We start from the raw sequence: 24,575 nt of genomic DNA on the forward strand, positions 1-24,575 counted from the left end.
TGCTTTTCATGTGTTGCGTAGAAGGAGGATTTTTGCCAGGTATGCTGCTCACCCTCCACTCCCAACTATAGTGGTGAGGCAAAGTTCTGTTTCCCTTAATGAGCTAGATGCCAACTGTTCCTTTCCTAGGAAATGTGGCTTGATTCAGATCCAGTTTTTAAATGTACGGTACATTCATAAACGTTCTCTCCAGATCAGATCAATAACTCTGGTCCACTAGTTCATTTTCTCCAATTTTCAGGGGCAGCTGTGTTACCTCTGGTTCTAGGATGTGAATATTTTTGTTTTTGTTTTTTAAAAAGAACATTTTTATGATATAACAAGAAGGACAACAAATGTCCTTCCTGAGGCTACAGTCCTGTGTAAGCATGCCTACAGTACTTGGGTGGGAGTAAATCCCATTGAACTCAGACAAGCTCTTATCTAACATATCGGGCTGCATAGCTGCAGCCCTGTGATCACTTATTCATCATGCTAACAAAACTATTAGCCTGCATATCAGCTTACCTGGGAGTAAGCCCCATTGAAGCCAATATGATTTAATTTCTGAGTAGGTATGGCTAGGTTTGCGTAGCTGATCTCTTTTCTCATGAAAGTAAGTTTTCAAAGTAGGGTGGCTAGATGAAAAAGGAAACTGGGCTCCTGCCCCTTTGATGGTTGTGGGGCAGAAGTGATTCCCATTGGTGCATCTTGATTAACAAGCTGCACCTACTGAAATTCCTTCTGCTACAAAGTTTCTATTTCATTTAATCATCTTAGTTAAGTGCACCATATAATATGTAAGTTAAAACAATTAACATGCCAGCTAAAAACTGAACAGCAAAGCTGATTGTTTATGAATGTTTTCACCTGGTTTTGGGAGGAATCAAGTAAGGAAGTAGCAGCTTGGTTGATTTTTCCTAGGTAGGGAATTGCAGGAGGTTGAAAAGGCTTTAAGCATAGCTGCCAAGTTATCCCTTATTTTAAGGGATTTTCCCTTATGCTGAATAGGCTTCCTCGTGAGAAAAGGGAAAACTTGGCAGCTATGCTTTAAGTAAGGCAGCGTGATGCCAAAGAGGCCAGGATTCCTGAACCTTTAATAGTTGTATGGAAGAAGGGATTCCAGTGGGGCAGCTTGTCATGCAAAAGCCACACCTGCTGATGTCACCTCTGCATGACAATAACAGGCGCAGGAGCCTCTCCTCTGTCTCACCTGGCCTTTGTTCACTAATGGTTCTCACATCTGGGGGAAAAAACCAGAGAATAACGGAGCAAGCTCTAGCCCACCCCATTTTATTTTCCTGATCTGAGCAGCTTTGGAGGTCATATTCACTGGGCTCAACCCTCCATGTTAATATTGAGCTCATTCTCTAAGTGCAGGCTATTATGTAGTCAAAAACAACCCCAGCCACACATAAGAGGGAAGTTATCAACATGCTTGATGGAATCCTAACGTTTGTAAAAGTACAACAAATTATTTTTTGGGGTGTGTGCACGCGTAGACCAGCACATTATGATAATGCTCAGCAATGCTGACTTACGGGGGTGGGGGAGAGAACAAAAAGAAGTGTCCCAAAATAAAGCCGGATTGGAAGCCTGAATAGTAACACTCTCCACTGCAACAATTTGTTGCAGGTTTCACTTGTGGGCCTTAATTCTGAGTAAACACACATGCAATCAGGTGGCAAACATTGTAGATGGATTTATTTTTAAATTAGGTTTTTCTCAATTTTCTGCTTTAGTTATATGTTTTTTTGTTCTTTAAAAGAGGACCTTTTTAAAAAAGGTATGTGAAACGGTATGTGAAAAGAGGACTATAATTTTTTAGGACCACAGTCCAAGTGAGCTGGTTTGTTCTAAAAAGGGATACCAAGTGGTTTAAAATAGATTTAATATAGGGAGGGGGAAGTTGAAAGCCAATCAACAAAACTCTGGAAAACGTTAAGATTTTACTCATCATGATACAGTACCTGGATTTAATAAACTCATATTGCTGTTATCACAACCTTTTCTTTTTTAAAAAAGGAATGCAACAAAAAAGGAATGCAACATGTTGATCCAAGGAGCAAAATATTATAATTATGAGGAAGTGTGTGTGTGCGCGCACAAGCGCAAAGGCAGGACTATGGGCTCGTTCATACTTCCTCTTGTGCCATGCCTGGAAAGCAGGGGTCAGAGTGGTTTTCCTCTTGACCAGCTCCTTTCCAAAGGGAAAATATGTTTTTTAGCGATAGGTCAGAACAAATGGGAATGGGAGGGGACACGATTGAGGGGCTCTGATTGAGTGCTAAAGAGTGGTTTCTCGAGGGTGGGTGGGGGGAAGCAGCAGGACAAGAGGAAGTGTGGGTAAGTCCTATATAGCTTCATGAAGTTTGATCCTAAATGCTTTGCTCAGAAAATGTGTCTGCTTAGGACGGCAGACTCAGGTTATGTCCACCTTGTGCTTCCAAGGAAGGGTTGGGATGAATGAAAAACATAACGGTGACTTTAAATTGCTCCCAGCGGTGCCAGTCTCTGTTGTGCAAAGGCAGTGTTCAAATTCTATAGCAAGGAAGGATTGCCAACTTTTCTGCCAGCCCCTATAGTTTTGACATCAACCATAGCTTCAACGGCAAACATAGCAAATGATGATGCCGATCTCCGTTCTACAAAAAGGCTCCAGCTGCTGGTTTTTGCAGCTTACAACAGCTGTTAAAGGCACAAGAGCAGGTCTGGCCAACCCCCCACTCGTCAGGTATGCATGGTCAGTAGGAAACTTAAATTGAATAGTGGAGGTCTACAGGGGCAAAGAGAAAGCCTTCTTGGTCACACTCTGCATGCAAAAATCAATGCATTCAGCTAGGCTTAACTCTGCAATGGGTTGTGATCTTGCACTATAGTAATATTATATTGTACACTTGTGGTTAGTTATTTCTGTGATATAGCAGGGGGGGGGCATGGTGTGTGAACCCTAAGCATAAATGTAAGGCCTCTGCCATATTATGTGATGTGTATTATATGTAGTGTTTTTACTTGGAGACTATTTGTGACAATATATTGTCCAGAGCTGACAAATATCACAAAGGCAAGTGCCTATCAGAATTTCTAAAAAGTCCAGGCAATTTCCTTTTCCCGAAAATGTGTTACAAAGGCGTTGCTTTAGAAGTCTCCTTTTAATTGAGAGTGCAGTAACTTCGTAGCTGAAACTTGAGAAGATTGTGCAAATGCCAAAAGAATATATGGCACCAAAAGCTGCAGAAGAACTTGAGAGAGAGACTATAGTTAAGTGACCTGCAGAAGGTCTCAGGTGGTACCACTACGTCTTCATTTGGCGGAACAAAAGTTGCAGGGATCTGCCTGAGACTATAGAGGCAATGTCCGTAAAAGTAGACATTAGTGGTCTAGATATACAAACAGTCTGAGCTGGTATCAAGTGTCTAATCCTGATGCAAAGTAGCAAAAGATGGCAACCGGCAGTGGAATATGCGGTGTGGGAGAGAGGCCTCCCTAACGCATGATCAACAGGCTGTTTGTTACAAATGTTACAGGCCAGGGAACCTGTGGTCCTCCAGATGTTGTTGGACTTCAGATCTCATCATCCCTGACTAGCGGACTTCCTGGCTCTGGCTAGTGGGAGATGGAGTCTAGAAGGATCTGGAACAGGTCCCTTATCCCTGCCTACAGTGCTTCAAGAAAGCAAAGGGTCTATTTGCATGAAATTTCTGTTTGTAGAATTACAGAATGTTTTGTAGATGGGGAAGTGGGGGAACGCCACCTTGTTTTCTCATACTCTAGGGGAGGCTGGCTCAATATGTGGCCCTCCTCAATCAAATGCAGCACACCAGCTGCATCTTGTGGCTCGACATCTCCTCTCTCCTTGCAGTCCCATGCAGGAGGAAAAAGAGCAGGTTGCTTGAGCCTGCAGGGGACTGTCACACATGGTTGGATATTTGGATTGGCGCTTGAACTTGGGGTGCCAGATTTAAATCTAGAGAATATCCATAGCTCAGTGGCAGAGCCTCTGCTTTGCAGCCAGAAGGTTCCAGGTTCAAACCCCAATAGCAATTCCAGGTAGGACTGGGAATGTTGCCAATTGGAAACCCAGGAGAGCTGCTGCCAGTCAGTGCAGACAATACTGAGCTGGATGGATCAGTGCTTTGACACAGTAGAAGGCAGCTTCCCTATGTTCCTATCGGTCAGCCCTTCTGTGTGGTCGGCCACAGCTTCTTTTCTTGCCCATTCCCTACCTAGCCTTGTTCTCTTCCCCCTTCACAGACTTCCAGGTGTGCCACACAGCAAGCAGGAGGGGGAGATGCATGTCAGAGCTGGGAGGAATGGGTCAGCATGAGCTGCCCTTGCCTCCTTGCCTGCCACATTGGGATTTCAAAGAGATGTGAATGTCTCCAGCTCTGAATTTGAACCCGTGATCCCTTTACCAAATGCTCTGCTCTTCTAGGCAGAAAAGGAAATATACGGAGGACAAGGTGTTGTTCTTAAAATAGTTTTGGAAGGGAACCGACAGGCTGAAGTCCAACTTTCCTCAACCTGGTGCCCTCCAGATGTTTGGGACTCCAACTTCCTTTAGCCCCAGTGAGGGATGATGATGATGATGATGATGAAAATGCGAGTTTGAGTCCAACAATAGAAGGCCGCAGGCACCCCTAGCCTAATTGCAGAACATGCAACCTGGTGCTGTGCCTTCTCATCACAGTTCCGCTATTGCTGCTTCTCTGGAGAGGAGAAAGCCCCTGGGTTAGAATCATGGAACTCTAGAGTTGGAGGGGACCCAAAGGGACCCAGCCTCTGCCTGTCTTGAGAAGAGAACAGATGCCATCTTTTAAGCGGTGGGATTTGGATAGGAACAATCTGGAAAGAGGATTCCCGCAAGGGAACTAGCTCCCAAATAATACAAAAGGCTTCTCTGTTCCAGACAGTGCCACTACGGACGCTTAATCTGGCCCATTCAGAGCCAATCAGAGATGCTTTCGAATGAAAGGCATCCACCAAGCAGCCAACTCAGGGTGTCTGTGCAAGAGGGAGCTCTAACCTGGCATCAGCCACAGTCCTGTCTTGGAAACACAGCGGGCAAGAAAACCAAGCAAGCAGGATAAGAGCCCTTGTAGCGAGCTAAGTTATTTTTAATTTTTTTGTGAGGACTTAAACAATTATTGCCTGCCCCCCTGCCCCTGGAAACCAACATGGAAATGCAGAAAACTGAGTGGAAGTATAAGAAATGGAGAGGAGCTGAAATGGACAGATTTTTCCCATCCCTGCCAATACTCCTAGTTTTCTATTCTCCCCTCCAACATTCAAGCTGCAATCCATGGGCAATGAGCATGCTGAGTCTGCACTGGGCTGTTCCCCCCACCTATGTTGTACTTCTGAAACCTGGGTTTTTTTCTTGAGTCTGCTGATAACCACCCTCTTGAGAATGGAGGATGCCCTTTTGGCTATCCAATGAGTTTGCTATTAGTCCATAGTATTTGCAATATTTTTACGCTGCCATTTGACCATATGATTCCCAAGGTGTCCTACATCTCATCAAATTAAAATGATATTATATTTTCAGTAACCTACACTTGAAACATCTGAACTGAAAATAGTGTTTTATAAAATTTATTCCTCATTCCTTGGTGAATCTGTAGAGAGAAATGCTCTAGTTTCATTTCTAGGATGTGCAACATAGAGGAAGGGACAGACAGGTAGTGGAAATGGGTTGAGATTATACTCCTTTTCATAGAATCATAGAATTGTAGAGTTAGAAGGGACCACAGGGGTCATCTAGGTTACTGAACCCCCTGCAACACAGGATTCTTTTGTGTAATGTTGGGCTTGGTCACACAATCCTGAGAGTAAGAGTCTCATGCTCTACCGACTGAGCATGACTTGAATTCTACAAACAAATTAAGTGGGGCGATAGTGTCACATTAGCTACGACCTCAACTATTTTGTCTATGGAAAGCCCCAAACATGCTAAAAACAAGTCACACAACCATCTGGAGAAATTATAGGAACTGTGTTAGAATGGATAGTCAATTTTCATTCTGTACAAAACCAGCCACTGCATCATGAGACCTAAAACAATATTCTCAAAAGGGTTAGGTCTTTGGGAAAAACATTCTATCGCAGTCCATTGTTTCATGGGTTTTTAGTTGCTGCAGACATTGTAGCTTATCTTGCACAGCTAAAAAATGAATAAAATGAGCTGGTAACCTACAAAATTAGCCATCTTCTAACACCCTGATCCTATTATGTGGAAAGATTCCCTGTAGAGATCAACAGGACTTGATATCATGCAATGCATTTAGGAATTGGAGTGGGGGAAGTAGATTTGTTTTAACTATTTAGCATGAAAAATTAGATCACTTTTCAGGATCTGTTCAATGTGGGAACAGCTATAGAGATTTCAATGGTCCTGCTTATGTCACAGAGCAAACAATGTGAATTAAGTTTAATTGAAATGATTGGCTCTAAAGGAATTTAATTAGTCCATATTTAAAGCATGTGTGTGTGTGTGTATCATCTGATTTGCACACAGAGAGACACCTTGGACTGCTTCCCAACAGTTGGCTGGATTTATTCACAAAGCTTAAGCCAACCCCCAACCCCTGAGAAAAAGCTGGAAAAGCATACATTATACTCTGCGCATTACATCAGTCCATGGAGACTTAGATTTTACAGTTTATATATTAAAAAGAGGCAAAAGCATCTCACATCTGCATTTACCCTCTCCTTCCAAAAGGAAAAAAAAAGAACATGCAGCATTTTAAAGCTGCTTTTCTCAGCGCCACTGTGAAAGGCTGGTTTAAGTGCCCCATGCATTCAAATAATCCCCGAGACCATGAAAAAATTGCTTAAAAGAAAATACAGAAGAGCCAGAGCTTTTAAAGAAGCTTTCACTACATGAAGAGGCAAGCCACTTTTTAATTGAAAAAAATCTAAACTTGAAACCGTTTGCTTCTTCAGCAGTACACTGGGAAAGTGTGTGTGTGTGTGTGTGTATACAGGGTTTGGTAGCTGTAAGCAACTGAGGAAAGGTGACCTTTGTCGCACCTTCACACAGAAGGTGGTCCACAGAGAGAAAGCAAGCTGGAATATAGTGATCTCCAGTACAAAGTTTAAGAACCGTTATGTTACTTTAAAGTTGACAATGCTATCTCTTTGCAGTCAGTTTTTCCATGGTTTCTAATTAATATATGTATCAGTTTGGGGCTGCAGTTCATGCACACTTACCTGGGAGTTAAGTCTCACTGAACTCAGTTGAGTCTACTTCTGGGTATACATGCACAGATTTGTGCTGTTAGTGCACAACCAAATTTCTCAGACGCCCTGGGTTCATCCACTTTGCTTGTCCTATGCCTAGAAAACTGAACAGTTTTCTGTTTCCCCTGCTGCTATTCCTGGAGAAGCCTACTCTTTACCGCTGAATCGGAGCAAACATCAATCTCTGTACATATTGACGTTTGCTCCAATTCATCAGTAAGGAGTGGGCTTCCTGGGGAAAGCAGCAGAACAAGAGGATGTGTGGAGGAGCCTTCTGTGTCACTAGTTTATTCTTCTTCCTGTTTTATCAGTGCTGGAAACTGAAGCAGGAGCTTCCACACTGGCCTTTTTCTCTAGTACTACCGTACCACCTATTCATTTGTGAATCCAGACTGCAGGTGCTTCGAGATGGGGACTTAATACTGTAAATGTATTGCTGAGATATTGCAAGTTTCCCTTGGGAAGTGTAAATCTGGATTAAAATGAGAAGAAGAAAAAACAGGCTGGTAATTTTTAATGACAATAATTTTGCGTGGACCTTGCAAAAAAGGAAAGAAAGGTATGTGTTTTTAATGACAATAATTTTGCGTGGACCTTGCAAAAAAGGAAAGAAAGGTATGTGCATAAGGAGAGCCCATTCCCCAGAATAAACACCCATCTGGAAGCACCTCCAGCGCCGGAGATGTTTCTTACGCAAATCACATATGCTGCCACGGAGTCGCGCCCCTTCTTCAAAGAGTCCTCTTTGAGTCAGAGCTGCGAAAGTGACTAATCCTAGTCAATAGACTGTACAAACTTTTCATGTGGGTGACACACCTTTTAGACATACATCATTTCGTGACATGGGAATTCAGTTTTGCTAGCAAACCGGAGGTTAAACTAACCCCTTTCCAGCCCTGGGAGGAGCATGGGGAGCGTTCGCGTGACACACTTTGGAAAGCTCTGCACTAGACTATCAGGGATGGGCGCATGGGAGCATATGGTGAGAGAGAATCCATGCATGTGTGTGTAGGATTGACCCATCAGGCCAACTGCTGTCAGGAAAAGGATGGGCAAGGGGATGGGCAAGGGTGAATGAGGCTTGTGGGTGTATGTGGACCTTGTGGCACATATTTGTGTTCCATATGTGGCAGGGAGGAGCCACCAATCAGAAGGTTACTTCTGTGCAGGTGCTACATACTGTGGCTGTGTATGAACCAGCCTTGGGAAAGACTCTTATGCCTGAAACCCTGAACAACCTTTCTTCCGTTCGTGTAGGTAATACTGTGCCAATGATCTGACTTGGTGTGATCTAGTTTCCTAAGTGTTGTGGTGGCAGGGATGAGCCAACAACTCACCTCTGTTTCTTACCCCACAAAGGACTTTTGATGCCACAGCTGTATTGTGAATTGCTTACAGGGTTAATTCCACCCTAGAATCCTATACAGTACAAAACAACTCTTCATCACTTCGTAATCTGACCTGGTTTAATATGCATGTAGGCCAGGCTTACAGAACTGGGATCTGTCAAACTGAGTAAGATTACTGGTCTCTCCCACCCACCCACCCCAATCTCTGGAAGGCAGTGAAACAAAAATATGTGCCCAGCTCCTGATAGGCTGCCCTTAATGGCAGCCAGTCTGCACTTGATATCCAGGCTTGTAACTTGCACAGGCTTGGTGTACAGCAGGCATCCCCAAACTGCGGCCCTCCAGATGTTTTGGCCTACAACTCCCATGATCCCTAGCTAACAGGACCAGTGGTCAGGAAAGATGGGAATTGTAGTCCAAAACATCTGGAGGGCCGAAGTTTGGGGATGCCTGGTGTACAGCATCATTACACATTGCAGAATTCCTATTGCCACCATGTCAGTATATGTTTAGGATGCATGGTAATCTGAGATGCAGGCTGTTTTACTTAGAATGCACACATGCCGGGAGTCACAGCTCACTGCGTGTACACGAAACAAACAAACAAAACCACATTTTCAATCTTAAAGACGTAGAGTTGGAAGGGACCACAAGGGTCATCTAATTCAAGCCCATGCAATGCAGGAATCTATTGCCCAACATGGGGCTTGAACCCACAATGCTGAGATTAAGAGTCTAATGCTGTACCAACTTGAGCTGCCCCAGGATGTGAGAGTCTACATGCCAGTTTCTTGAAGTTGCTGCTCAAGCGTGCAGGCAATGTTTGTGTGTGAGAGGGATGGGGAACCCCTCCTGAGGGTCACATTCCCTCATCTGCCACTTTTGAGGGGAGGCATATCCCAGCGGGGGTGCAGCCAGAGGCAAACATGTGCCAAGCAATGGGTGCAACTCTGGCAGGGCTACATTCCAGTCGCACGCAAATCACAGGTTTTTTTGTGGTGGCTCCTCTCACATACAGCTCCTCCATCCTCCACTCAGACAAGCAAGATGCATTATCAGAGTTGCAGAGCAAAAGCTCTTGTGTAAGCATCCATCCAGGAAATGCTTCTCGTATTGCAATGCTTGTAGTCCCACGTATGGCAGGCAGGTGCAGGTGGGAGGAAGATCCAGTCCTGGATTTTGCTCTAGTTCTGGGAGGCAAGGAATCATAGAATCATAGTTGGAAGGGACCACGAGGGTCATCTAGTCCAAACCCCTGCAATGTGGGAATCTTTTGTCCAACAGGGGGCTCAAACTCACAGCCTTGAGATTAAGAGTCTCATGCATGGAAGAGGAGAAACTGGGTGCTTGTTGACACCTCCTACATTTCCGAGGCCAAGGGGAGGAGAATCTAAGAGAACTAAAGGAAGAGACAGGGCAGAGGTCATGTTTAAGCCTCTGTGCTGGTGCTGGAGTAACCCTATTATTTATTTAATATTTATTTGAATAGGACGCCCCTATTTTAATCAGAGAAATGTTGGGCAAGCTTCTGGGTAGCGACGGTGGTTGTGGGGAGGTTAATTGCTCCCGTCACTTTTGGCCTCCTCCTTCTCTGGTGCAAATTGCCCCCTCCTGTGCCAGGTAGAGAAAGTGGGTTTCAGGATGTCACCCGCACATGAGAGGGCTGCGCAATGTTCAGTTCTTGCCACAGTTGGCCAATTTCTGTGAGTGAATTTCTCCTCCCTTTTGCTGTTCAAAATGATGAGGGAGATTTTAAACAATTCCTTGGGAACACGCTGCAAAGCTCTTCCTCGCCCCCGGGGGAAGAGGCTTCTCTTAAATAATAATGCAAAAGGAGTGAAACCTGGCAGGCTTGTTCTCAAAACACCAGCTCCCTTAACAGATGTGGAAGCAGTGAACATAATAAATGTTTTAAAACAGGAAAAGGCCAAGGTGGACCCTTTGGCACTTCCGCCTAAACAGCACTTCTCCCCCTACCCCCACAAGTGATTTCGCTTACTATTCTGGGGTTTAATGTGAAATGAAATGGGAGAATTATGGACTGTACCACTTCTGTCTCAGCATTTTGCTGGTGGAGTCTTTCTCCCTGGCCACTTTCACACCACACACTTAAAGCACCACGATACCACTTTAAACAGCCATGGCTTCGCTCAAGGAATTCTGGGAGATGTAGTTTGTCAAGGGTGCTGAGAGTTCTTGGGAGACTGTTTCCTCAGAAATGAAATTCCCATAATTCCCTGAGAATGGAGACTGTCCGATAAATTACTCTGTGAATTGCAGTTATGTGTGGGGAATAGGGGTCTATAGCTCCCAGAATTCTTTGGGGGAAGCCATGACTGTTTAAAGTGGTATCATGGTGATTTAAATGCACGGTATGAAACATGGGCACAGCCAGGATTTATTTTAGGGGGACAGGCTTTATGTTGGGGTGGGGCAGAACCGAGTTATCTGTGACGCAATTGGTCAGTTTGTTAAGTATTTTTATATGTTTGCTTGATTTGGGAGGGGGCAGCTGCCCCCCTGCACTCCCTTAGCTATGTCCATGGTATGAAAATGGCCCCCATGTCATATTTCTTAAAGCTTCCCCATGTTAAAAATAAAACAAAACACTTCCCGGCATATTGTAAGCTAATGCATCAGGGAGAGGTCTATGCAGCCATCCACGTGTCCCTATTTTCCAGAGACAGTCACAGATTTACAGAAGCCGTCCTGGTTTCTAATTTGATCCTGGAGTGTCCCACTTTTCCTTAGGAAGACCCTTTTTTATCAGAGATATCTTGGAGGCTACTGTAGGGTGTCCCTATTTTCATTGAAGAAATGTTGGAGGGTATGGATCTATGCGACCCCTAAGCCAAGGAGATGAGTATACAACCTTTAGAAGACATCCAAAAGCAGCCCTGTATAGGGAATTTTTTAATGTTTAACATTTCATTATGTTTTTATATATGTTGGAAGCCTCCCAGAGTGGGTGGGGCAATACAGTCAGATGGGTGGGGTAATAATAATAATAATAATAAATAGGATGTCCCTATTTTCATCAGAGAAATGTGGCAGAGTATGCTATGTTAAATATTTCTCTCGGATACATTAGTATATTATATTCAGGCACCACCTTTATTCCTATTTTAATCCGGCAAGAGCATTCAGAAATGCACTTCCCCATACCTTTTATCTGAAGTGTGGTAGTCCAATACTGTACCACCTTATTTGACGTGACATATAGATGTGCTCTTTGCAGAAGGTAGGAATAATACTGCATTCAGTCAATGTAACACACCACAGTATTATATGGGCCTGGTAAACATGTAATCCCATACTTAGGGGAAATATATTAGCCTTCTCTTCTCCCTTATTTTTTTTTAAAAAGGTTTAAGAACATAGGAAGCTGCCTTATATTGAGTCTGACAATTGGCCCATATACCTCATTATTGTCTACACTGACTAACAGCAGCTGTCCAGAGTTTCAGGCAAGGGTCTTTTCCCAGCCCTACCTGGAAGTGCCAGAGCTTGAACCGGGAACCTTCTGCATGGAAAACAGATGCTCTGCCACTGAGCTATGGCCCTTCCCCTCCATAGCGCCTGCTTGCTTGAGATGTTCATGTAGGATCTCTACCCAACTCTTTGGGCATTTTCTGTGGCTTCTCCAAACAGGTTGCAATGAGAACGAGGCAGACCACCTGGACAGAGACCAGCAGCCTTATCCCCCATCTCAGAAGACCAAGCGCATGCGCACTTCTTTCAAGCACCACCAGCTCCGCACCATGAAGTCCTACTTTGCTATTAACCACAACCCAGATGCCAAGGACCTCAAGCAGCTTGCCCAGAAGACAGGCCTAACTAAGAGAGTTCTGCAGGTAAGAGCCTTCCATTATGAAACTCCCCCCCCTCCACTTCAAAATAGCACATCCCTTACTTACAACACCTTCCATTGCCCTTGTGCTAGGCTTCATTGAGTTGTGTCCCTCCATAGATACAGAGGGTTCAGAGCTAAACATGTATACCTTCAGATCCAAATGCACCCAGGGAATGCTCAGGGGAAGCATGATGCTACCCTCCAGGGCCAACACCTCCCAGCGCTGAAGGAGCATCCAGCCCTCAGAAGAGCAGATCTTCTGTTCTCACCAGGGTAGGACCTTCATGTAGCGTCCTTCTTAACCAAAACAGGAACTAGTAGGCTTTGTTGAAGGCAAATGAAAGTTACAATCCTTGGGCATCCAGTCAAGCCACTGAGTGCAAACTTTTGTTTCCCCCTGTAGTAATTTTTCATTATGGAAGTTCCCCATTTTTTTTGTCAGTTAAGGGGCCTCCCTATTAAACAGAATGGAGGGCTGCTATGCATAATCAGCAGCCCCATGTGACACATCTGTTGCTGGATTGTACTATTTTAGAATGTGGGCAGGGGATAGACATAGCTGCCAAGTTATCCCTGTTTTTAAGGGATTTTTCCTTATGCTGAATAGGCTTCCTCGCGAGAAAAGGGAAAACTTGGCAGCTATGGATAGATTTCCTCAATGTACCTCCAGAAAAAAATAACTTGTCTCCACATATAGAGCTAGCATTTCAGGGAGGAGGTATTAGCCTGGTCCTCTCCCTGACATGCTAATTTTCACTCTGCTTGGGGCGCATTCAAACATTTGACCCTGCTACTCCTGAAGCCCATAGTAGTGTAATCCAGCAACAGATAAATCTCACAGGTTTGCTGATTATGTAGGGGGGGAAATCCACCTTTAACCTGACTTTTCCCACAAACTGAGCATTTCTTAGGAATGTTTCCCATTGATCAACTTTGGGTTATTCTTGGGAATGTGATAGATCTAAGGTCTGTCTACTGAGTAACTCAGTGAAAAGAAATGATAATCATGCAAGAATGATAATAAGACTCAAGGCGGCTTTCCCCCATTTGTAAAAAATAAATTAATCACACCTTTAAATTGCCCATAGTTTATCACATCTTGTAAGCCAGCTTTGTAGAAGCTATCAACTACCACCACCAATGAATGGAAGATATTTAAATAAAATTAAGCAAAGTATATGCAAAGGGATAGTAGTGTCTGAGCAAAAGCAGTAACTCACCCGATAGTGAAACAGAATACAAAGAGTGTAAGAAAAGTAGTTCATTATTGGGAGATAGTTTCTTTCCCTTTGAATTTCTTCTTCATGTTTTAAAATGTCTGTGTAAGTTAACCACCCCAAATGCAACTTTTAGGGTTGTGTCCAAAAAAGTTAACCAGTTAGCACAAGGACTTCCACTTGCACAAAATTAATTCCCTTCCCTGCACCCCTCTCCTCTGTTCTGAGGGTTCTTCAGACCCCCCAGAAGTAATTTGGGAGAGTTGGGGGGGGGTAGGAGAGGAGGGAAAGCACCATTGTGCAAGTGGAAGTCCTTGCACTGATGGGACCACTTTGGTGGATAAAACACTGAGGGCTGGATTCAACTAAATAGTTGCACGAATGTGAACCCGCGCAATGAGTTCTGGAGAACCTCCAGAACAGTTTGTGGGGGGTTTGGGGTGGGAGGAGAGGGGAGGGGAGTTCCATCTGGCAAGCAGGAATGCTTGGGATGACAGGAGAATCACAATAATGTGACACCGAATTCCACCCTAAGAATTGTGTTTGGGGTAGTAAACTCAGATATTGTCGCAGAGATGAGAAAAGAGCTAAAGCAAGTTACATACCTATCAAAGCAATGATCTTCTAGCATGAATAGTTGAGCAGAACTTCTCAGGTCAGTTTCTAACAGTGCTTCACCGTATCCTGGAGAAAGACATGGATTAGCAGCTATAGATCTCGGCTTAGCATTATAAACAGAACAAATCTAAGCCAAAAAATAATGACTCCAATTATGATGTGGATCAGTGGTTTTCCAGCTGTGTCCCAGGGAAACTGGGACTTTGCAGGAACACATCATAGGTTCCTTAGGGAGAAGGTCAGTAATGGCAAGCAAGCTTTTCTGAAAGGTTGCTTGCCTGCCTCTATCAAACTCTCTCTGCAATGCACAGTTGCAGGAAAGTATTGTGTGTTGGTGTTTTGAGGGACATTTTTACGATGTAAAAATGATACAGGAGGCCTGAGCTTTTAGCTAAGCTTAAAAGTGGGTGGATGAGTAGGTGTGGATTGTAGATTTCATCAAGGGCCCCCTTTACACACACACACACACACACACACACGTAATTTGAGCACTGCGCTCTCAGATCAGATGAAGCAACAAAGGCACCACAGCCGCTTGGGTAGTGCTGTGCGTGAAGAGACCATGCCCTAGGATCACCCACAACACACAGGGGCCTGAAGGCATTTCCCCAAAGACAAGTTGGTATCAAGAGAGTTAATTGATGGGTGGAAAGCCTGGAAGAGAGGATTTGCCAATAATAATTATAAAAGGGCCACCGAAACACCCCTTAAAATGCATTAAACTTCTACGAAAGAGAGAGAAATGAAGAGAATCCTGCAATGCAGGGGGTTGGAATTAGATGACCCTCGGGGTCCCTTCCAACCCTACAAGTCTATGATTTCTATGAAAACCATCAAAATCAAAAGGCAAACATTGGTAAAGAAATCAACTGGGATTGGTTTGCAGGTTTGGTTCCAAAACGCACGAGCCAAATTCAGAAGGAACCTTTTGCGGCAGGAGAATGGGGGTGTTGATAAAGCTGATGGCACGTCGCTTCCGGCCCCGCCCTCAGCAGACAGCGGCGCTCTCACTCCACCCGGCACTGCGACCACTTTAACAGACCTGACCAATCCCACTATCACTGTAGTGTCATCAGTGACCTCTAACTTGGACAGCCACGATTCCGGAAGCCCCTCACAAACTACCTTAACAAACCTTTTCTAACATTTGACTTTTAAAAAAGAGAAATATTCTTACTTTCTTCTTCTTCTTCTTTTTTCTCCATTATTATAATAATTATATTATTAATAATATTATTTGCAAGACTTTTTATTTTTTGGAAAAAAACAAACCCACAAAATGTTTGGGGAAAACCAGCTTGGTCAGTAGCATCTGCAGCCACTTGGTAAATGAGTTTGCAGTAATAGACTTCTGTTCTACAACTACGTATTCTTTGTCTCTAAATTGTCTTTGGAATTTTTTTTTAAACCACTGCCTAATTAAAGGGAAACTATTGAATCATTCTATTAAGTGCCTCTTAAAATTGTATGTTCCTTATTTCCAGATTTTATTTTATTTTATGGGGGTGGGTGAACGGTTACCATGGAAGTCAGAAAATTGTGTTATTACAAAAAAAGGCATGGATTGTTATTCTCAAACTTATTCTTAAAGAACATATATACATGTAAGAAATTCCTGTTGGTCAAAGAAGGTCGAGGTATTTTGGTGCCTGAGAAAGAAAGTCTCAAAGCTGCCACAAATTTAGCACCCCCAAATCTGGCACCTGAGGCAGTTGTCCCCTTCTGCCACATAACAGGGCTAGGCCTCCCATTGACATCAGCTGAACATAATCCTATGTAAATGAGGATAGGTCACACTGTCCATTTAAAGCACATGCCTTTCCCCAGGGAACCCTGGAGATTGTAATTCATTAAAGGTGCTGGGAACTGTAGCTCTGTGAGAGGTAGATTACAGTTCCCAGGTTTCTTGCGGTGGCGGAGAACCGTGACTGTTACAGTGGTATAAATGTGCTTTCAATGTATGGTATGCACGTGGTCCAACTTGTGGCCTTAAAAGCTGCCTCTGAATTGGAGATAGGGAACCTGTGATGGGAGTTGGGGTTCAACAACTTCTGCTCTAAATCCGACTCATTTACAAAAGTGCAGATTAAAATGGATGTCAGGAGTATATACCTTTTAACAGTTTGCAAGCCACGATGACATGTGTGACTGCAGACCTTATGTCAGATACTCTCCTCTTTCCTCGTTGGTCCATGGTGGCTCACTTTTCCAACTCATTTGCCAGTTGTACCAGAGTGGTGGTGTGTGCTGACTTGCCAACCCAGCAGGCAGCTGACTAATGGTGCTGTCCAAAGAGAGCCACCAAAGGCAGAAGGGGAAAGGAGCTACTGCATAGGATGTAAACTGGGGTGCAGACAGATGACTAGGTACTAGAGTCATTACTCACAGAGAGTTCTTTCACCCTGAGGTCATCTCCATATTACTTGGAATAATGATTCCCTCCCCCCCTTCGCCTCAGGTATAGGGGTATGGTAAAAGAGTTGGGTCTGCCTTCCCCCTCAAACATGGGGATATCAAGAATCCTGGAGGTGGGGCTGATTTGCAAGTAAACATGGGTCTCAACCCTTCAAAACATGGGTCTCAACCCTTCAAATACCACCATTTGCACCTTGACTTGTAGATGGTCTGTGCTTTTAACATCGGGAGGTCAGATATACCCTCACTCTGGCCTAGTCTTCTGTGGCCAGTCAGTTTTTTTTAGTATAAAACACTGTGGCCATTTTCAATCAACACCAGTATATCACCATTGAAAGATTGTATGGGAACGACTTTAAGTTTTAGGTTCCTAATCCTCATTTTGTAGCAGGGGCAAATTAAGTGATGCCCTCCAGAGATTGATGGGACAGCATCAGCCACCATCAGATGATGGGAGCTGGTGTCCAAATACATATCTAAGTCACCAATGCTGGCTATTATTTTATGATCAGGACATTTAAATTTTGTTTCTTTTTATTTTCTATGCAGACAAAACCCTTGTAAGATTTTTGTTAATGCATAGCAGCAGGTTTTTTTGTTTAATTGAAGTTTGCAGAGTTATTATCAGGCCTAATGTAGGTGAGTTAGGAAATCAGATGGGGAAAGTGTGTCCTGGGTAGGGTGGAGTCTAAATCCAATAAACTATGAAATCAACTCTTCCCCACTGGTGGGAATACCTAGAGCAGGGGTCAGCAACCTTTTTTCAGCCGTGGGCCAGTCCACCATCCCTCAGACCATGTGGTGGGCTGGACTATATTTTGAAAAATAATAATGAATGAATTCCGATGCCCCACAAATACCCCAGAGATGCATTTTAAATAAAACGACACATTCTACTCATGTAAAAACACGCTGATTCCCGGACCACCCAAGGGCCGGATTGAGAAGGCATTTGGGCCGCATCCAGCCCACGGGCCTTAGGTTGCCTATTCCTGACCTAGAGACTTTCTTAGACGGATGGTTGGGTCCAGCTCAGGTCACTAGCTAGTGACTTGAGGGCCAGATCCAACTTCCCACTACCACATTTTCATCAAGAATTTGTAGAAAGTTTCCCTAGAAGGAAGTGACAATTTGTTTTCAGAAGTTGTGTCTGTGTGAGAAAGACTCCACAGATCAATTATACAACTCTTTGGTATGTTGAAAACCCCAGGTGAGTTAATGCACTTCATAGCTGTGAAGTTCCTACTGCTTAGACAGCACCAACTTGACTTTCTTCTAAAATTCCCATTTTAGATGCAGCCCCCCTGATTCTATGCACACTTGGGAATAATCCTAATTCAAATAGTGGGATTTACTTCAGAGCCACATGAGCAAACTCCTAGGGGGCGGTGTGTGTGTCTTCGCCCCCCATAAAATATTTGAGGGAGTCGCCCCCCAAAAATGGATGGGCATTGCCATTCAAATGGTGTGTGCGCACTGTGGCATGTGATCAATTATTCTGGGTGGGGCTAACCTCCCTCTCCCCCCAATATTTTATTCAAGTTGGCACCCCTGTTCGGAACAAACAAATATCCGATCAAGATTTCATTGATTCAGAATGGAACAATTAATTGGCACACTCCACACAAACTAAACACTTTGGGTTCCATTGATTTCAGCAAGAGAGTTAAATCTGTCTCCCATAGAACTACTAGGAGTCTTCATTAGGTTTAGCTTTGGCTGGATCACTCCTAAAGTGTTTAAAATTGGAGGGCCAATGAATAGAGCTTGCATCATCTGGGTAGTTTGAGGAAAATATTTCTCCATAGCAAGCCTGGGTATTATAAAAAGGGCTAAAGTCCTCTACATGCTTGCTTTGGGCTAGTTCCATTGAAATGAATGAGATTGCTCTGGGTTAAGAGGCTTGGGGATGGTTGCTAAACAATTGAAGATTGAAACGTTTCTGAGCTGGGTTTTTCTCCTGCTCCTGAAATCCAGCATACATGAAACACTTTTAAGTCCTAATGGGGCTGGCTGGAACATACCTGAGATCAGGGAGGAGGTGCTGTTGGCTTTTCTTTTACAAAATCACAAACACAATTCTGGCTCAAGTGTTCCTACCCACTATTAAGGTAACAGATGGAAATAAGCAAAATATAATTTCTTAAGACGTTTAAGAGCTGATTCCAGTATCTTGTATTCATTGCTGTTTTGAGCATCCTTCTGATTTTTTTCCATGAGATGGTGTCTGTCTGCCATGTTAATGTATTAACTTCAAAAGGCACAAACCAGCAAATGTAAGACGGCAGCTGTATACTTGCCTAGAAGTCAGCCCACTTGAACTTCGTGGAGCTTACTTCTAAGTAAACATGCATAAGACCTGGTTAAACAAGGCCCATAAAAATCAACAGAACTTCAGCTAGTTGTTACTAAGTTCTGTTCTGTGGCTTCCAATGGCTTCCAATCATGGCAAACTTTTGCTAAATGGTGCCCTCTACAAATCGTCAGTTCATCTCTCTATCTATGTGTGTGTATACTTGTATTTATATAATAAACACACTACCATGTACATTGATAGACACACTGGCTACATAGCCAAGCATGCTGAACCCATTTAAATTAAAGGGCTTTGTGCTAAATCTAGCTTTTTCCCTTAAAAAAATATTGTAGAAGAAGAGAAAATGCATTGGGGTGGGGGGAACCCCTAGGGATTTAAAGCTGGCAATGATTGAAGCTGCCAAACTCAGAAGCCTTGTGGATGCATTGCTAATTGGAAATACCTTTCCTAGTTTACATTTGCAAGTGTTTGTTTTTATTTTATTTTTAAATTTTTTAATTTAAGCTAAAAGTCTGAATGGTCTGGGCAGTGGTGAATGTTCATTTGTATCCTTTATTCGAGTAACCCCCTAATTAGACACGGGAGACACTCCAGAACCAAACCAAAATCCGCCAAGAAGATATTGGTTTGGGTGGATTGTTAAGAATAACTTTTGCACAAGTACTTTGGATTTTACCCCTTCCTCCTCCTCCAAACCTCCCTTCAGTCGAATCTACTTTTTCATTTTAAATTTTATTTTTTGGTATTTAAAAAAAGGAATTCTTTTTGTTGTTTTCTACTAACGCGTGGATACATACACTGACACTTCACTGCCCACATTAAAGTGCATTATTGTAACTTTTGCTCAGGGTTTTTAGAAAATTAGCACAGAAAAGTAGCTTATTTTTTAAAAGAAAACAATGGAAGAGATGTTAACACTGTAACAGAGGAAAATGTGTCTTTGTCATTATATATTTAGCAAGTGTGGTCATCATCTTCTAGAACGCTTAAGGCTTGCTGACCTAAAGCGTGTTTAGATGGAAGTAAGTTCAAATGACTTGAGTGGAATTTACTTCCAAGTTGATACATTTAGGATTGAGGTGCCAACCTTGGACGTTTCCTGTTTCTCTTACCTTATGGGCATTTACCACTAACCAGACCAAACAACCTTGGAGAGGCTGAGATCTTTATTAATACACTTTTACAGGTACAAAAAAAAATATTGATACTTATAAATTTTGTTCTTTGACAGAACAACTATATGGTACTATAGATCTACTTTATTAAGTAGACTAATTATAACTCAGTTCTACAATGTGCCTTATGCGATAACTTGGGAGTAAGCTTGTGGGGGGAAAATCAGGATATATATGTGTTGTTTGTTAAATTAACTGTTTTAAGCCCTTTTGACACCTCACTAGTTTTGTACTGTTTTACCTCTTATTTCTGAAACTCTTTTTATGGTGTATATCCTGGTAGAGGGGACAAACATGTCATAGAAAGCAGTTGTGCACTCTTTCGGATATAGTTGATAAATTCAATAATCTTATATATTGAGCTTCGTGTTTCTAGTACAGTTAAGTGGTCTAGCAAACTTGTCCATGTTTCTTTGTTTTATTGAGAAATGCATTGTATAGAAACTATTTCCCCTAAATATTTATGGACCAAACAATTGTGATATATCCTATTAAATTTGTGTGAATAAACCATTTTGAATTGAAGGAGTTTTATTTACCATCAATTTTTGTCTTCATCTCTTTTTTTTAAAATGGAGTCTTACCCATGGCAGTGTGTTGTGTTGCTTTTAGTGTATGTGTGAGTGTGTGATGGTGGACACAGTAAAGGGAATCTTAGTGCTATATTAAAACAGGATTTATTTTTAAGTTTTTGCTTCATAGTACATATCCATGATGAAATTTCAGAGGTTTTTATTTTTAATTTAAAAAAGTAAAGTAATGCCCCACTGATTTGATATTATAACCCTGTCTTAGGCTGCAATGCTAAACACAATGGCTTTGATGCAATGAACATTAGTTGTGCTTAAATCCAATTGAAATGAATTGGATAAAGTAGTTGCAACTAGCCTATGTCAAGTCCCATTGAAAGCAAATGCAACTAACTATAAGTGGATTGGGTCAGTTGCTTGGAAGTTTATGTTTCATTGAAAACCAGTGGGACCTACTTCTAAGCTATTGTGGGGTACAATCCGAAATGTTAGTGAAAACCAAGTACTGTACTATTGAAATCAATGGATGCCATTGCATTTAGTGGGACTTAGGCTGCGTTCCTATACAGTACCCACTTACTTGGCAGTAAGCCCCACTAAACTCAACGGGGCTTACTTTTGAGTTAATGTGTATAGGATTGTGTTGTAAATCACAAGCAACTCTTACTGGATTGTGGCCTTTTGTGTTTAGGGTCAGGTTGACCATGTTCTTTTAAAAGTAATATATATATATAAACCAAACCCCCAACCCCAGGCACTTTAGAAGCGGAAGTAATTGCATGAAAAATATAACAAATAATGATGATGAAATGCATCACAATTTAGTTGCTAGGTATATTGAGCACAATCTAAAAGTACAGACCCCTAAAAGCCAGGTTGCTCTGTAGTTTAATAAATTGTCACTATGATTTCTTTCAGGGAGAACAAATCTTGGGGCATTACAGCCAAACATCCCGACGTTTGAAAATTCCCTAAAGTATTAAAAGAAGGGGAAAGTTTGATCGGATATCCACTGCAGTGAAGACAAAGACAATATTAGGTTATGATAAACCATACATTTAAAATTTATTGAGCCAAAAATAATTTTTTTAAAAATAGACTCAATGTCATTTCCTGAATGTTAACACAACATATGTTATTTGACGGTGTCTAACTAAAAACCTGAAGGCTGTGTATGGCATCAGAGCAACCTGGCAGTACCACCCAGTCCAATATGAGAAGATTCTTCCTTTTAAAAAAACAAACAAACACAATATTTAAAAGAACTCACAATTGTCAAGCAAAAATACCTGTAAAAAAAAAAAATCCAAAAATTGAAATTCATTCATCTTGCTTGCCAATGTGTATTCGTCATATATGTTCAATGGCATTTTGTAAATTCAGAGAAGAAAATTCTCACCAATTCAAGACCATAGGGATCAAGATTAGTATTCTGTTTTCTGACTTAAAAATAAATAAAATTAAAGCAATCTGCATGCACTTTTTCATCTGTCACCTAGAGTGTACTTTTTCTGTATGATGCATTTCGCTTTGATGTTTCTTGTACAGTAGTTTCATTAATAAATATTTTACTTGATGCAAACCTAGTTAACACAGACATAACTGTTGAAATTAATTTAATTTAACAAAAATGGTGTGACAGTACATTTCCCTCCCACCAAAACAAAGGGCGGGGGAACCATTTTAGATAGCAAACGAAGGATGTTGCACAATGTAAAATGACTTCCTTGGAATTTTTTCCTGCTTTTCATTTTATTCTCCCATTTTCTTCTTCACAACTGACATAATGAATATCCACCATGAATTATGGGCATGATCCAGCCAACTTTCAGCTTACATTTCTGCCAATGAAATCTATGGGACTGTAGAATGATTAATTTGGCCGGATTGTTCTCCAATGGCTTAAAAAACATTTGATATAGGAGTGTAATTCTTCCTCCCAAATTTTGGAGCCAGCAAGATTTTCTAGCAGCCAGAGAGAGTTGTGGATGGGGAATACACCCTCATTCCTTGCCAATATTTAAGGTGGCAATGGCTAATGGATTTTTACCCTCCTGCTACATTATTTTATCCATCATTTTAGGAAGGCTAACAATAATACAGTATATAACACCATTAGCGGTGTTAACCTAACGATCCCTAATAAGTTTACATGTTCACTATGCAATGAGGAAATTCACTTCACAATTTTAAAAATAATAATAATAGAAGACCTGATCTGTGCGCCATTCAACCCATAGCTGAATTTCAGCTACGAAGGTTAAAATGCTATTACTACTTCAGAAACAAAGGCCTTGAAATTGTTCAAAGGCAACCTCTCTTGCAAAAGATTTTTGGATAACTATATTCCTCTTAAGCTGTACATCCAAAGCATATGTTAATTTGTTTAACAGGCTTGCCAAAAAAGAAGAAGGAAAAAAATAATCCCTTTTCATCCAAATGAAATTTTATTATATACAAATGAACCCTATGTAAACAATGTAACTTTTATGAATATGAACTGACATTAAAATATTTCGCTTATGTGTGTATGCTCAGCATTTTGAATGTTTTCCTAAGCTGCTTTGGTTTTCTGAAAGCCGGGGGGAAATTAAGAAAGAAAACTACGCCGTTCTGAACAACATAGTACCAAATTTACAAAGAAATTACTTCAGTAATGTTCTGAACACCAGAAATAAGGTTGTGGCTTTTATAATAACAGTTCTCAGTTACTGGTGAACACTGTGGACCAACTTATAAAAATGCTTTCTGTTGAAAATGTGACTACTGTACTGTGATCTCAATCCAGATTAGGAGGGTGAAAAACATAGGTATATCGCACAATGTTTGGATTATTTAGGCTGCAATCCTACACTCACATTTCCCAGGAGTGAGTGATGCACTGAATTTTTGAGAAGGCGTACATGAGACTGCCCTGTAAAAAAAGAAACTCTGGATGTTATCCTGAGTGAATACAGATTGTAAGCTCCTTTGGGGCAGGGACCTCTTATCCTTGCTTATATTAATGTGTATGATTATATGAACAATCCTGCACCAATTGTGCGCTTTCACACACCCCACAGAATGGGGAAGAGAAGCCTGGCCGCACTCGTATTTCCTACATATTCAAAAGAATCAAGCGAGATGTGAAATTCAGAGGCAGGAAAGGGAGCACTTTAATCCTGTAAAGCAAAATGCAGGGGGAATGCCACAAAGGAAATGAGGAACCTTACTTTCTGGCCACCTTGACCCCCCCCCCCACTTTAAAGCTACACAAATACCCCATGGTTTCCTCAAAGCAGTGGTTTTCAAGCCATGTTCCTAAGAGCACTGGAGTTTGTGAGGGAATTTCTTGTTGAGAAAATCAATGGTATTTAAACCTACCTGGCTTTTAAAAACATAATCCGTCACTGTCCGCCTTCCCCACAACACGTAGTCGGAGTTGAAGGGTATACTCTCAATTCACAGATAGGCAATGTGGGGTGAGGCCTACTAGGTAGGTTTGGGGTCGGTTCCAGGTCTGAGGGGGACTTAGGCCAACTGAATCCTTGTAGGCCTCTTCCTCGGTCTGTGGGACCCTTTGGACTTATCTGGCAGCATCCCAAGGTCTCTGAGTATAGCCAACAGCTGAATTTCCCACAATGCCCCAGAGCAAAGGTAAGCCAGCTGCATTGTGGGAAACTGACTTGGCAGCTTAGCCCAGCAAGCCAATGATGCTCTGAATGCTGGGTTGGAATATTTCTTCTCCTCCTCTTCCTCCTCCTCCTCCTTCTAAAAATGGAGGGGGTCCACTCAGCCCAAAGCTGCCAGGTGTTGTTGTGAACCAAGGGGGAATGCCAGGATATGCCCCAGAATCCTTTGCAACGCACGAGTTATCCGCTGTAGCTCAGCACACGGGTGG

The 24,575-nt window shown here is 42.3% G+C and overlaps 1 protein-coding gene across 3 annotated transcripts in view; it reads left to right on the forward strand.

The window, feature by feature from the left end:
- Nucleotides 1-21,724, forward strand: part of LHX9 (LIM homeobox 9) — a 35,434-nt gene extending 13,710 nt beyond the window's left edge. For 2 of the 3 annotated variants that reach the window (XM_035123181.1, XM_035123182.1), the window contains 2 exons: nt 12,222-12,424; nt 15,145-15,402. In XM_035123181.1, the coding sequence (XP_034979072.1) occupies nt 12,222-12,424; nt 15,145-15,402 (461 nt within the window). Of the gene's footprint in view, nt 1-12,221; nt 12,425-15,144; nt 15,403-21,613 lie in introns of those variants that run through there. The other variant, XM_035123183.1, reaches the window with a different exon arrangement.
- The last annotated feature ends 2,851 nt before the right edge of the window (nt 21,725-24,575 follow it).

This window comes from Zootoca vivipara, chromosome 7, assembly GCF_963506605.1.
Source record: "Zootoca vivipara chromosome 7, rZooViv1.1, whole genome shotgun sequence".
NCBI classification, from domain to species: Eukaryota; Metazoa; Chordata; class Lepidosauria; order Squamata; family Lacertidae; genus Zootoca; species Zootoca vivipara.